Genomic DNA, 13,131 nt, shown 5'->3' with positions numbered 1-13,131 from the left:
GTAGTGCATTTCATCAATTCCATTTAGTGACAAACCAACTGACAAAGTGAACAAAGCACTCTCTTAAACCTAGATGCTGCCTATAGCCTGTTTATGAGTTATAATTCCCTCCATCTCTAAAATATACTGAAGAGCTCAATGACGTTGACTGTGTGAGCGCGTCTGGTCCAGCATCTCGAATAGCGCCAGACACTGGAGCAGATGGGCAGGGGCAGAAACAGGCTGGGCCGGCGGAGTCTTCAGCGCATCCAGAGCTGCTGACGGAGAGAGAGAGCAATAGAGCACCTGGCGAAGGCGCAGGGCCTTCTGTTGTGCCGCTGTTAATTGGCTTTTCTGGGAAAACGTCTCGCCTCTGAACGTCATCAATTTGGGACATTTGCTTAACTGAAGCTCAAGTCCTACAGGCACTGCTAAAAGAGGAAGGACAACCCTCGTAACAAGTCTCTGCACTTTTGCATAATCCACGGCAGTTTTGGGGAAGCTGCCGTGGATTATGCTTTCAAACACTTTTTGTTTCTGTTATAGAGTCTCAGCATGCATCTTATTTGTGGGTAATTATTTATTGATAAGCAATTCCTAAAACAGATGAGCAATTAATAAGTATTTGAAAGGGTTACTCATCATATTAGGTAAGACAGCATTAACTTTGTTTTCGCTATAGAGGGAATTAATCTTTGGCTTTTCTTTATGAGCACTCATTTCTTGACTATACAATCATGTAAAACAAAAGTGAAGGAACAATATCAGTTAAAGGTTTTACAGTAAAATGACAAGATTTCTGTGGAAACAAATACAGAACTGTTTAGTGCACAAGCAAAAAAGGTAAAAAGACAGAAGACAGTATATTTACGAATACAGATCAGCACCATAAATATTACTCAGAAAATAACAGCTGGCATGTTCCATTACTGACCAATTGCTCAAGAGCTATGGTGGAGAGGGACTTGCATACATTTGTTTCCCTGAGAAATGTTGGCTTGATGATTCATTTCGTGTTTTTAATGTTAAATCAACAAATGCACTAGAGAACCTGCACTTCAGGCATACAAATGATTTTACAAATCATATCAGCATCCATAAGCTGAGCAAGTATCTGGTCTCGTGGCTTGCTCTGAAACCAACTAAGGTATCCTCAGCTGGCCCTGGAAATATCTTGACAAATCATGAGACAAGGTTTAGGAAACAAGCAAGCTGGGTTTTTTTTATTTGAATACTTCATATTCATATAAGCATTCTGTTTCAGCAGACCTTCCTGAGTGCCTCCTCCAAATTTTGGCAGTCTGTACTCACTTTAACTCCATTTACAAGCTTGTCTGTCCCTTCTTCACTCCGTTCTTGTAGTGCTCCTCAGAGAGTGCCCGTAATCTCTCAGCAGCCTGTGGACACACAGTTAGCAAATCAATTGCAATGGATGGCTTCAGCGGGGAACACTCCGGACCTTACAGGCTCTCAGAGAAAGCTTTATAATTTATGGGAACTAAAAACATACCTGTTACTTTTAAATCAATTTTATTTAATAGAATCATCATGCTAATTGTATTTGAACTCCACAAATATTTTGGGAAAACTCTTATTTCATTGTAAAGTCTTAGTTTTAGTTTAGAAACAAAAGACTGTGGCACTGTCATAGGAAGCCACGTTTGGCACATGTCAGATCGTAAAATTCCTGCCCTGCTAAATCCTCTCTGATCAACTGTAAGTGCTATTACTGTAGAATGGAAGTGTCTAGGAGCAACAACAGGTCAGCAAATAAGTGGTAGACCAAACTCACAGAGCGGGAACGCAGTATGCTAAAGTGCAAAGTGTGTGAAAAGTGTCTATTCTCTGTTTCATCACTCACTACAGAGTTTAAGAACGGCGCATCAGGAGCTTCAAGAAAAAGGTTTCTATGGCTGAGCAGCTACACACAAGTCTAGGATATTAAGTACAATGCCAAGTATCAGCTGGAAATATGTAAAGCACATGTTCTGTGGAGTGATGAATCATGAATCTGGGTTTAGCGGATGCCAGGAGAACGCTACCTACTAGAATGAATAGTATGAATTGTAAAGTTTGGTGGAGGAGGGACAATGGTCTGGGGCTGTTTTTCAGGGTTTGGTCTAAGGCCCGGTAGTTTCAGTGTAGGGTGATATAAACGTTAAACCTAAAGACATTTCAGACAATTACATGCTTCTGATGCGGAAGTTTGGGCAAGTCTCTTCACTGTTCCAGCATGAAAGTGCAAGCTCCATAGAGAATGTTTTGACGATTTTGGTGAGGAAGAATTCTAGTGGCCTGCATAGAGCCCTGATCTCAATCCCACTGAATACCTTTGGGATGTGTTGGAATGTTAATTGTGAGCCAGGCCTTCTTGGTGTAACTTCACAAATACTCTTTTGACTGAATGGACAAAAATTCCCACAGACACAGTTCAAAATCTTGTGGAAAGTTTCGCAAAAGAATAGGAACTGTTATAGCCACAAAGTGGGGCAACTCCATATTAATGTCCATAATTTTGGAGTGGAATGTCCAACAAGCTCATATAGGTGTGATGGTCAGTGAATAAGGAAAAATATATATTAATGTCTGTAACATGCTTTAAAAGAAACATGTAAGGTCAATTACAAGCATCAAGTATCTGTGTTTAATCTAAAATAGCCAAAAATGTTAATGTGCAGCAACATCAGCTTAGTACTAACATACTATTAGAAATCCCATAGGGGTGCTAGCCGTAATTAGCATAGCACAGAGGCTTGAACATCTGTGGCCTGAACTGAAAGTCTGACTCTAATAGTCACCGTTCACCACTGGATGGCTTCAACTTTACACTGCTTAAAAAGACCATGGGCTACCAATATGTCCAGTCAAATATGCAACAGGAAAATGACTTCACTCTAAAGTGGAAAGAACACTCAAGTTCTTCTTTTGTGTTTTGTTGAGGCCATTGTTGAAACTGGGCAGTAAATTCAAACTCCTCTCATCACATCATAATGTCACCACATAACAAAACACACACCGCCCAGGGCTGTGACTGACTGGATGGGATTCACATTGAGCAACAATAAGTGGTGGTCTTTGATGTCCGAGTTGGGGGTGAAGTTACAGTCTCTGTTCTTGCTCTTGCTCGCGCTCGCTCTCTCTCTCTCTCTCTCTCTCTCTCTAAGACGAGTGATTAAACATTCTAGCGCCGGTCATTTCTTGATCCAATTTCTTCGCCGCGTCACACTGCTTAATTTCTATGCCACCGCTGCTCTGGCACAATTTGATAGCGGCCAGCACTGCAGCTAACAGAGGTCAGTCTCATAAGCGTCAGCAGATGGGCTCTCCACGGGTCTGCCGCATTCACTAAGCCATAATAAATGTTACAGCACATTAAATCACCCTAGAGGCGTGCCACCATGTTCAGAACCCAAACCATTCAATCAGGAAATCTCAGTGCTGAAAGATAAAAAGCACCCGCTGTATTACACTTAGCGCCTCTGCTAGAAGTCCCATAATACACAGCTCTAACAATCAGTTACATGCACATGAGCATGCACTCATGCAGCCCAACTCATCCTTCAATCTAGTGCCAAATTCAGACATCCAGATCACAGACTGGCAAATAAAGTCCAGATTACAATAGACCACAATGTTCTCTTTGACACAATTTGGTCAAGCTTGATTAGCATGGATGTGGTTAGCTGGTTCAGATCACTGAGCTGAGTTGGAATGGATAACTACTGCCTGGGGTATAAGCATTGGGTTGGGTGATTAGTACAGAGGAGATGGACTGGTTCAGGTTATTGTTGTGAGATTGCTAGACTGGCATGGGTAATTGTTGTGGAGGTCCTGGGTTGAGTCAATGACATGAAGGTGTTTGGGATAGGTTTGATGATTGGTGTGGAGGTGATGGGTATGGATAACAACAATAATGATTATGGTCTTTATTTATATAGCACCTTTCATACATTTAAAATGCAGCTCAAAGTGCTTTAGAGTGTAAACTGAAAAAACAAAAGAAAAAGAAAAGAAACAAGAGGTAGTCAAATAAAACTAGTAAACAGTGAGATAAAAAATAAAAGCAGCGACAAAAAAAAAAAAATAATTAAAAGAAGATGAATGCAAAAGTAACATTCCAATAAAAGCAAGGAAAATAAAAGCTAGTTAAATGCTAAAGTGAAAAAAAGTTTTAAGCTGTTTCTTAAAATATGTGATAGAAGGAGCCTGTTACATATTTGTTGGTGGTGCGTTCCAGACCTTCGGAGCATAAAAACAAAAGGCTGCTTCAACACTTTTTTTTAAACTTTCTTTCTTTGAATATGGAGTAGGCTAGCACTAAATGATCTTCGGGCACTGTAACATAGTTCATCAGGTATTCAGAAATGTATGAAGGTGCTGCATTTAAAAACTAGTAGTAAAATTTTACAGTTAATTCTAAAAGAAACAGGCAGCCAGTAGAGTGAAGCTAAAACTTGTCTATTAAGACCTCATTTTCTAGTATGTGTTAATATTCTTGCTGCTGCATTTTGTACATGTTGTAGTTTGTTTGTTGTATTTGCAGGAATTTCTGTGAGCAATGCATTTCAATAATCAAGGTAAGACTACACAAAAGCATGGATCCGTTTCTTGGCATCTTGCAACTGGAGGTAGGGTCTCATCCTTGCTATTCTTAAATGACAGAATGAAGTTTTAGTAATGTTGGCAATGTGTAGTTTAAAAGTTAAATCACAATCCATAATTACACCAAGATTTCTAACTTCAGATTTTGTCTGTAGAGCCAGATTTCCAAGTTTGCTATAAACCTTTTTTCTCTCTTTCCTTCACTACCAATTACAAGTACTTCTGTCTTGTTTCTTTTTAGTTTAAAAAAACTTCTATTCATCCAGCTAACAGTGCTGTACAGATAGGTTAACAGCTTATCTAAATTGATAACCTCATCCGGTGCAACAGATATGTATAGCTGTGTATCATAAGCATAACTGTGTATCATAAGCCTAACTGTGAGACTCCATAAGCCAGTACCAGCAGGTGCATGGTGGTGAGATGGGTTAGGTGAATGATGTGGAGATGGTGGGATGGGTTGGGTAAATGGTGTAGAGATGGTAGGATGGGCTGGGTAAATGGTGTGAAGGTGTTTGGGTGGGGTTGAGTGATTGTTGAGGAGGCATGGTGAGCTGAGCTGGGCAATTGTTGTGGACATTTTGAGATGGGTGGCTGGTGTGGAGGTGGTGGGCCACTCAGCTCAGTGAGGAAGTCGAAGGCACTGGCATGACAGACCAGCGCTGACAGGCGGCGGACTGACAGCGCCCGAATGGCGCTGGCTAATTTGATCAAGCTATCAATCAGTGCGTCCAGATGGACATCAATCAAGAGCTGGACGTGATGTCCTCTTACCTTGCAGCCAAAAGGCACATCAAATCGAGGGATGTGATAGATAAAAGGAGGCCGAGAGATGGAGGACTCTAATTCCAGCTCTCTCCCTTAGTGGACAAGACAGGGTCACCCAGCATGACATGTGTCTGAGAGTTGCAGTCAGGTAGCAGGGTTGAGTGCAGGACAACTGGCCATATTAAAGTACGGGGCACTGAAATCGAGTGTTCATGGATTAGTGACTAGGCATCCTGTCTGTGAGTTCATGCTTCCTTTTAAAAATTGAGTTCCTTAGGAAGAGCTGTTGACAAAAATCACTAAAACCTCAAACTTCAGGTTTGGCCGCATACTTTTCAAACCTTACTGAAAAAATTGTCTTTTTTAGCATCTTAAAAACAAGTATTTTATGCACTATTTTGTGCAAGTATTCTAAAGCTCCAGTGGTGAAGAAATGACTCTAAACGATGATTGGTCAGTACTGTTTAAAATGATGTAAATAGTCCTTCAACAGCAAGTGAGTGGTGACAGTCTGAGAGAGAGAAATGACAAGTTCTCTGAATGGCAAAACACAGTAAACAGCTCTAAGTAGGAATACTGAAAAGCTGGATATGATGCAATAAGAAAGACACAACTTTCTGTTTTACAGAACATGCTCAAAATATTACATTATTTTGAGAACTTTTAGCAGAACACTAAAACTAATGGGTTAGCCAATTGTGGAGTCCACCCTGAGGCCCAGCCACAGAGAGTTAAGGTACCCCAATCTGTGTAGTGACCTGAATGAGGAGGACTGACCTGTTCTGGAGTGAGATCCCGCTGCTCCTGTGCCAGCATCTCATAGCCCACCATGAACTTACGGACAGTGGCTGAGCGCAGCAGGGGAGGGTAGTAGTGTGCATGCAGCTGCCAGTGGCTCATGTCTTCCTTCAGGTAACGTCCTGTTGGGGCTCCTAAAGAACACAGCAGAAGATCCACTGCTAATGCTAAACAAACTGCAACAGTGCTTAATATCTGATACAAAGCTCCTCTAGTTTATTAGTTGATAATACAAGACAGATATGCTGAAAAAAGCTGGCAACTCATCTGTTGATGGTGCAACTTACTAACAAAGATGACATCAACATGTTGAATCTATTAGCCCAGTCTGCTGCGTATCATTCACCAAATGAAGTAATACACAGGTGACAGGTAATGACTTTATAATTTGGCTTGGTAAGCAGGCCTTTGGGAACCATTAATATCATGAAATGAAGAAAATGACCATATTGAAAACAGATAAACATCATTTGGTATGCATCTGTGTTGCCAATCATACACAAATGGTACAGCTGAAGTGTATGAGGCCAGATCAAAGCTGACACAATGAGAGCTTCACAGAACAATTCATTCCACCAGGGCCCAGCAAGAGCCTTAATTAACAACACAGCGACTGTAACAGCGTCTGGACGCCAGTGGCATGCGAAAAATCTCTTGTAAGGTTTCATGGTGCATATTAAGTTATAAAATGGCTGTGAGAACCAGTGGTTTGGCCCCAGTCCCAGCTCGCTTATCCCCATAATAATGAATGAAAAGCATATCATGCAAGTTAAATCTGATTCATCCTGTCTGCTGCAATGAAATGGCCGTTAATTTCCTCCACTGACATTCTCTCTCTGGCCATGATAGCTTGGTTCCGGGGGTGTTACTCTGTTTGGGGCAGACCATTTTGCGCTCAAGCACACTCACACTTGTTGGCTAAGACGGGATGTCTCAAGTTTCCCATCTCCTGTGTTGACCTTTCTCAGTTTGTATTTGACTTGTTACTGAAGTGCTACTTTCCGTGCTGTGTGAAATTATGGGGAGACCACTGGATGCTAGCCATCTTAATTCATGCCAGATAAAATAATTTAGGGCTTAGCTCCACAAATGCAGTGCCTACAGTAAATAATGTCTAGAGCAGTAATAACATTTGGCACAATGGCCAAGCATAGCAAGTGAACTGATCCAGGCTCAAGAAGCCAATACACACTGCTTAAGCATGGCAGTGATGACATCATCCCTAGTGCAATTATGAACAATGTATTAATTTTCTCGTACAGGGAGGTCACGGACCACAACAAAGAACCCCCTGGCCCAAAGTCTAAAGTCGAGCGCTGGACACCTACCATAATTAGTACAAGAGAATGTTACTCAACATTAACAATCTGCTTGTTAATATCTCACACTGGGCTGTATATTCATATCGGTGGAAATTGGAAGAGCAGGCAGCTCCACATGCAGCTATAAAGGCAATCTCTGTCAGCATGGCATAATGTACATTTTAATTCTGTATGCTTCGATGTCTTGTGGAGTTGCAACACCATGAATAATATATAAACAGTGCTAGAAAATACAGACACTGCAGACATGCCTTTATTCAATTACATTACTCCTTGTTGTCAACCACAAAAACATGCCACGTTCACTTGTTTGAAGTTATCTTCTAATTTTTAGAGTGCTTTAGGAGCCACAGACACCTGGAGCAGAATGATACGAACAACAAAAGCTAGAATCCAGGTGTTAAAAAGTTTTTGCCCGTCACCGACCACCAATTTGCAGGGTGCACTTTGAATAATATGTCATGACTCTGTGTTCCTGCAGCATTATTCACTGTTCATCCCATTTCCCGGCTAAATAAATGAATTCATAAAAAGGGCCTCCACGTCTCAATGTCCTGATTAAATTATTCAATGCGAAATGCATTTCATTACTTGGCGAAAGAGTGGAGCTGGGGTTTGTTATATAAGCCCGGAGACGAGGGCTGAATTGCAGATTGCGTGGTTCATATTAGGTCCCCCGAGTGAGTCTGAACCGCCCAAGGCTACAGAATCTAAAACCTGGTCAAGATGCTACAGCAGCCTGGCTCCACTCATCGCAGCCCGCGCAGCACACTCACACACATATATTACTTCTGCTCTTTTCCCTATTACACAGCCTTTAATTGTGGATGTATACTCACTTCGCCAAACAGGCCTTGCATGGTTAAATGACTTGGTGAGCATGGCCAGACCTGCTGAAGGTTAAGACAGTGGTGAAAGCTTTAGAGGAAATGCACACTTACGCCTGCCCAAGGTCTGGCATTCTGCCCTAGAAAGTCACACGCACCAGCTATCGGAAGGTGACATCGGTTGAAGTTGCTCATTAGCCACGAACGTGTTACTGTGCTAACACACAACAGGGCTGGGAGCTAATTAGCTTGCTACCTCCCCGGCTCATCAGGAAGCCTCTGCTCCAATGGTGACAAAAACAAAACAACTTTCTTTTCTGCTCAAATTAATGAGCTCCATTGAAATAGAAAAACAAGGTCTTTTTCACAAGAAACGCCACGTAATGACGTCCTTTATTAATTGCGACTTTCACAGCCCCTCAATGACTGAACCACACTGGCTTTCTCCCTCAGACCAATTAAAAGACTGGGAAATGGACGGTAATTGTGGGGTGTCAGAAAAGGGGAAGATATGAAGAGGCTTTGAGGATAAAGGGCAAAATGTGAAGTGTAAAGAACGACTCTCGGAAGGGCAGACGGAAGAGGGGAGTCGACACATGCAGAAAAGAACCCAAAGCGCGGAGAACAATGGTGTCAGAAAGTGGAAAGAGAAGCCTTTTCCAAGCTCTGTAAATGAAGCTTTCTAATCTTCTCTAGTGATAGGACCCTCTTGCTGGGTGTTCTCACCAACTGCGGGACGCTGAGTAAGGAACAACTGTTTCTATTCTCCCAACAATGCCAAGCTCTTCTCTTTTGGTTTTCCACATGCAGACATTTTCACCCACAAACAATATAGAACATGGTAACCACATACTAAATTAGGAATGCACAATATATCATCTGCACAAGGCAATATGCATAAATGCAATATTCATATGAATGTGTATATTTGGGGGCATTTTGATGACCAAAAGTATCTATGTAATTCAACAAAGTTATTTTGGTCTAAATAAAACAACCATGAACAATAAAAACAATAAAACTGTGTTTTAGAGAACAGAGAGTATTGCAATATGTGGCAATGTAATAGAAGAAGATTATCAAAGATTTAATATTGGTGGAAAAAACATTAGTAACTTTAATATGTGGATGAGGAAGACCTGAAGGCACTCAGAAAGAAATTTAAAGCATAGAGTGCAAAGACGGAACTTCAGCTCAATATGAAAAAATAAAGTTGATGACAACACAACAGAGCAGTAATTTACCAATGATAGTGAAGATGCAGAAGTGGTGGACAGCTTTTGCCTAACTGGATCAATTATTAACAACAAACCACCCAGCAGCCAAGAAATATGACACAGATTGTCACTTGACAGAACAAGGATGAAGGAGCTTCAAAAATAATGATTTGTCTCTACAAATAAAGATCAGGACTGTCCAGGCTACGGCCTTTTCTGCAGTAAAAAGTAGGACAGAAAAAATATTGATTCTTTTGAACTTTTTTTGCTGGTGAAGACTTTAAAAGTACTTTGAACAGCAAAGAAAACAACCAAATGGATCCTTGACCAAATCAAGACCTTGACCTCACCACAGCACTAAAGTAGGCCACAGCACTAAAGGCTGGCTAGTTAGACCTTGATAAGTGAACAAAAAGATCCTCAATATGCAGGGGCTGAAAGTTCATGGTAACGGTGGGTTAGTTTGTACTGACTGAGCTTACAATCAAGTAGGCTAGGATTCATCCTCCTTATAACCATGTCTATGGAACAATGCTAGTTGCCCCCAAACTGAGATGAAATATTGGCCACATACACCATATATACCAAATGCCATCATGCCTTTTAAAGGGTCCACGTCCCACATTTTCATGAATTTAATTTTAACCTCCCTGAGGTTCATTTATTATGTTCATGTTGCTTTATGCAGCGGTCGAGAAGTACGACACAGATTGGTACTTGGCAGAACAAGGATGAAGGAGTGTCAAATAGAAAGATTTTTCTTTACAAATAAAGATCAGAACTGTCCAGGCTATGGTCATCTGTAGTTCTTTCTGAATGTGAAAGCTGGACAATAAAAAAGTAGGACAGGACAAGCATTGATGCCTTTAAACTTTGGTGCTGGTGAAGACTTTTGAGAGAACTGAACAGCAAAGAAAACAACCAAATGCATCCTTGACCAAATGAACACCTTGACCTCACTTCTCACTTGAAGCTCAGATAACCACAATGAAACTCTTATTTTGGACATACTATGAGGAGGACAAATTCAGTGGAAAAAGCACTAATAATAGCAATACAATTGCGACAGGATTGACTGATATGAGCATCATGTGACCAATACAGATTTTTAAGAGCTAAAAATTCTGCTAACCATTAATACCAGTCAATATTATTTTAAAGACCAAACTTAGACAGTGCTTTACTGACTGTCATGCAGTCATGAAACCACTAATTCTCAACACTGGTGCTTTACCAATACATCTAGGACACCTGAGTATTGCCTGATATATCGTTTAGGCCCTAAATATCATTATTTAGTCTGCATCATGCAGCCATACACTGAATCCTGACTGAATAAACAAGCATTCTAGACCCCCATAGACCACATTCTTGATCTCCTCTCGGCCAGAAAGACGGAGGACAAGCCACAGCTAGGCGAACAAGCAGGGTTTCCAAATGAGACCAAGCACAGAGCTGGACAGAATGTCACGTCTCCGCGGTCCTGGGAACAACAGAGGCAGAAGAGAGGGAAAGTCACTGTGAAAAACCAGTGCTTCTCTCCTTCCTTGCCTGCCTGCAGATGCATTGAAAACAAATAAGACAAATAAATTGACTGCTTCTCTGTGTGCCTTCGAGGCAAGCGGTAATCCTGACTTCTTCTCCTTATTAGTCTTCCACTGGAGGTCAATTACCCAGTCATATTGAGAAAATAACTTCTGTTTTAACTTTCCTGACTGGGGCCTGGCTTTGTAAACAGAGGCCTAATGAAAATAATTCATGCCCGTCTTGATCCGAGGCTCAGCGGCAGCTAGCTGTAGGCTCCATCCGTGGCTGCTCAAGAACACCCACAGCTGAGCTAGCCATGATGCAGACCCTGGGGGGGCAGACTGGTCCATGCTTTTTTGACTTTAAGTAGTTCTTTACTAGGCATGCCATGCCCTTGTATCACCACTTACTCTGAATTACAATTAGGCTAACGCAAGGTGCTGTTTTCAGGGCAATACAAGCCTTACAGAAGGTTAACAAAACGCATGTGGTGATGTATTAGGCTACATTTGCCACAAATTACGTAATAAATACATGTATGAGATAAGTATTAAGGTTGGTAAGAAACAGCTTCAGTAAATGGACACTGTACTTGCTTATGACACTCATATAACCAGTATAATGTACATGCATTATTAACAAAGGTAACAGGTAAGTACAGGGACACTTAAGTTGGAATGAATATTGGCTTCCCAAGAAATGAAGCATGTAATCACCTTGTATATTAGTTGTTTTGTCTATCAATGTATCTGATTAACAGCAGGACTAATACGCAAGTTGACCACAACAATAAAGACTGGCTAGTTAGAACCTGATAGGCAAACATAATAGCTCCTCAATATGCAGGGGCTGTTCATGGTAATGGTGGGTAAGTTTGTACTAAATGAGCTACAATAAGGTAGGCTAGCATTCATCCTCCATATAGCCATGTCTTTGGAACAATGCTAGTTGCCCCACAACTTGAAATGAAATACTGGCTGCCTCAATGACCACATACACCAAATACCATCTTGCCCTTTAAGGGATCCGTGTCCTACATTTTCATGAATTTATTTCTTTATTTTTCCCTGAGACCCATTTATGATGTTTGTGTTGTTTTATGAAAAGCAGACACAATCCATTTTTACTAGAGCTGAGACCATGTATTGATTTATCCATTAAATTGATTGTTATTGTTTTTTTTTTTTTGTTCCATTTTGTAAGCATGCCGGTTCTGGCTTCTGATCACTGTTCTTGAACTCCAGTCCTGCTTTTTCTTCTGTAACCGTGAAGTACACCCCATAAGCCGCAGTGTCTTAGCTCTCTGGCTCACAGTGAAACATCATCACAAACAGTATTTTTCATTCTTAATGTTAGTTTAATGTTTAGTCATCGTGAGGTCTTTTCACGCTGAGCCGAGTTTTACGGATGAAAAAGCGGATGCGATTTTTAATGCACTAAAACCTTCCCTCCGATGCGCTTTTTTATTAAACACTTGTGGGAAGAAGATGAAAAGGAAGAAAAATGTATTCATTGATTAGTAATGGTGAGGAAGTCATCATTTGTCTCTTAGCCAGTACGACTCAAATACATGGCCTACTCTGCTGAAAAAAAAGCACAACACCTCACAGCTGAAACTCTACAAAGCAGTTGCTATGTGTGCAAAGGAGTTCAAGACTCTGCTCCAGTTTCAGCTTCAAGAGTTCCAAGCATTAAAAGGAGCAAACAAACCATGAGCAACCATGAGCTCTGAGGCGAAAGACAGCATCAGTGTTAACAGCCTTTACACTTCAACGCTGTGTAAAAAAGACTGCAGATTTGGCCGCCTCTATATACACATGAACCACTTCAACTGCCGTAACTTTCGTGCGGTGTAGAAACAAGTGGAGATTCAGCCAAATCAGCTTCAGTGCGTGAAATCAAGCGTTTTGTTCAAGCTATGTTTCGTAGTTTTTTAGGTTTCAGGTGGTGTTAGAAGTAGCACAGTGTTTTATGTCTTGTAAATGGAACAAGGAACAGCTGCAGCATACCATTGTGCATGTAAAATAAGTACATCCACTTTTGCACTGGATTGCCATGTGCACAAATCATTAGTTTTATTGTTATTTTCTA

The 13,131-nt window shown here is 41.0% G+C and overlaps 1 protein-coding gene across 3 annotated transcripts in view; it reads right to left on the bottom strand.

Moving 5' to 3' along the window:
* Window positions 1–544: 544 nt before the first annotated feature.
* The window catches only part of galt (galactose-1-phosphate uridylyltransferase), a 124,790-nt gene continuing 112,203 nt past the window's right edge, over window positions 545–13,131 (bottom strand). For all 3 annotated transcript variants that reach the window (XM_036594433.1, XM_036594434.1, XM_036594435.1), the window contains 2 exons: window positions 6,127–6,281; window positions 545–1,376 (listed from right to left, as the gene is read on the bottom strand). In XM_036594433.1, the coding sequence (XP_036450326.1) occupies window positions 1,302–1,376; window positions 6,127–6,281 (230 nt within the window). In that variant the 3' untranslated portion in view covers window positions 545–1,301. The remainder of the gene's footprint in view (window positions 1,377–6,126; window positions 6,282–13,131) is intronic.

This window comes from Colossoma macropomum, unplaced genomic scaffold (genome assembly GCF_904425465.1).
Source record: "Colossoma macropomum unplaced genomic scaffold, Colossoma_macropomum, whole genome shotgun sequence".
Classification (NCBI taxonomy): domain Eukaryota; kingdom Metazoa; phylum Chordata; class Actinopteri; order Characiformes; family Serrasalmidae; genus Colossoma; species Colossoma macropomum.
This window is presented reverse-complemented; position numbering and strand designations above follow the sequence as displayed.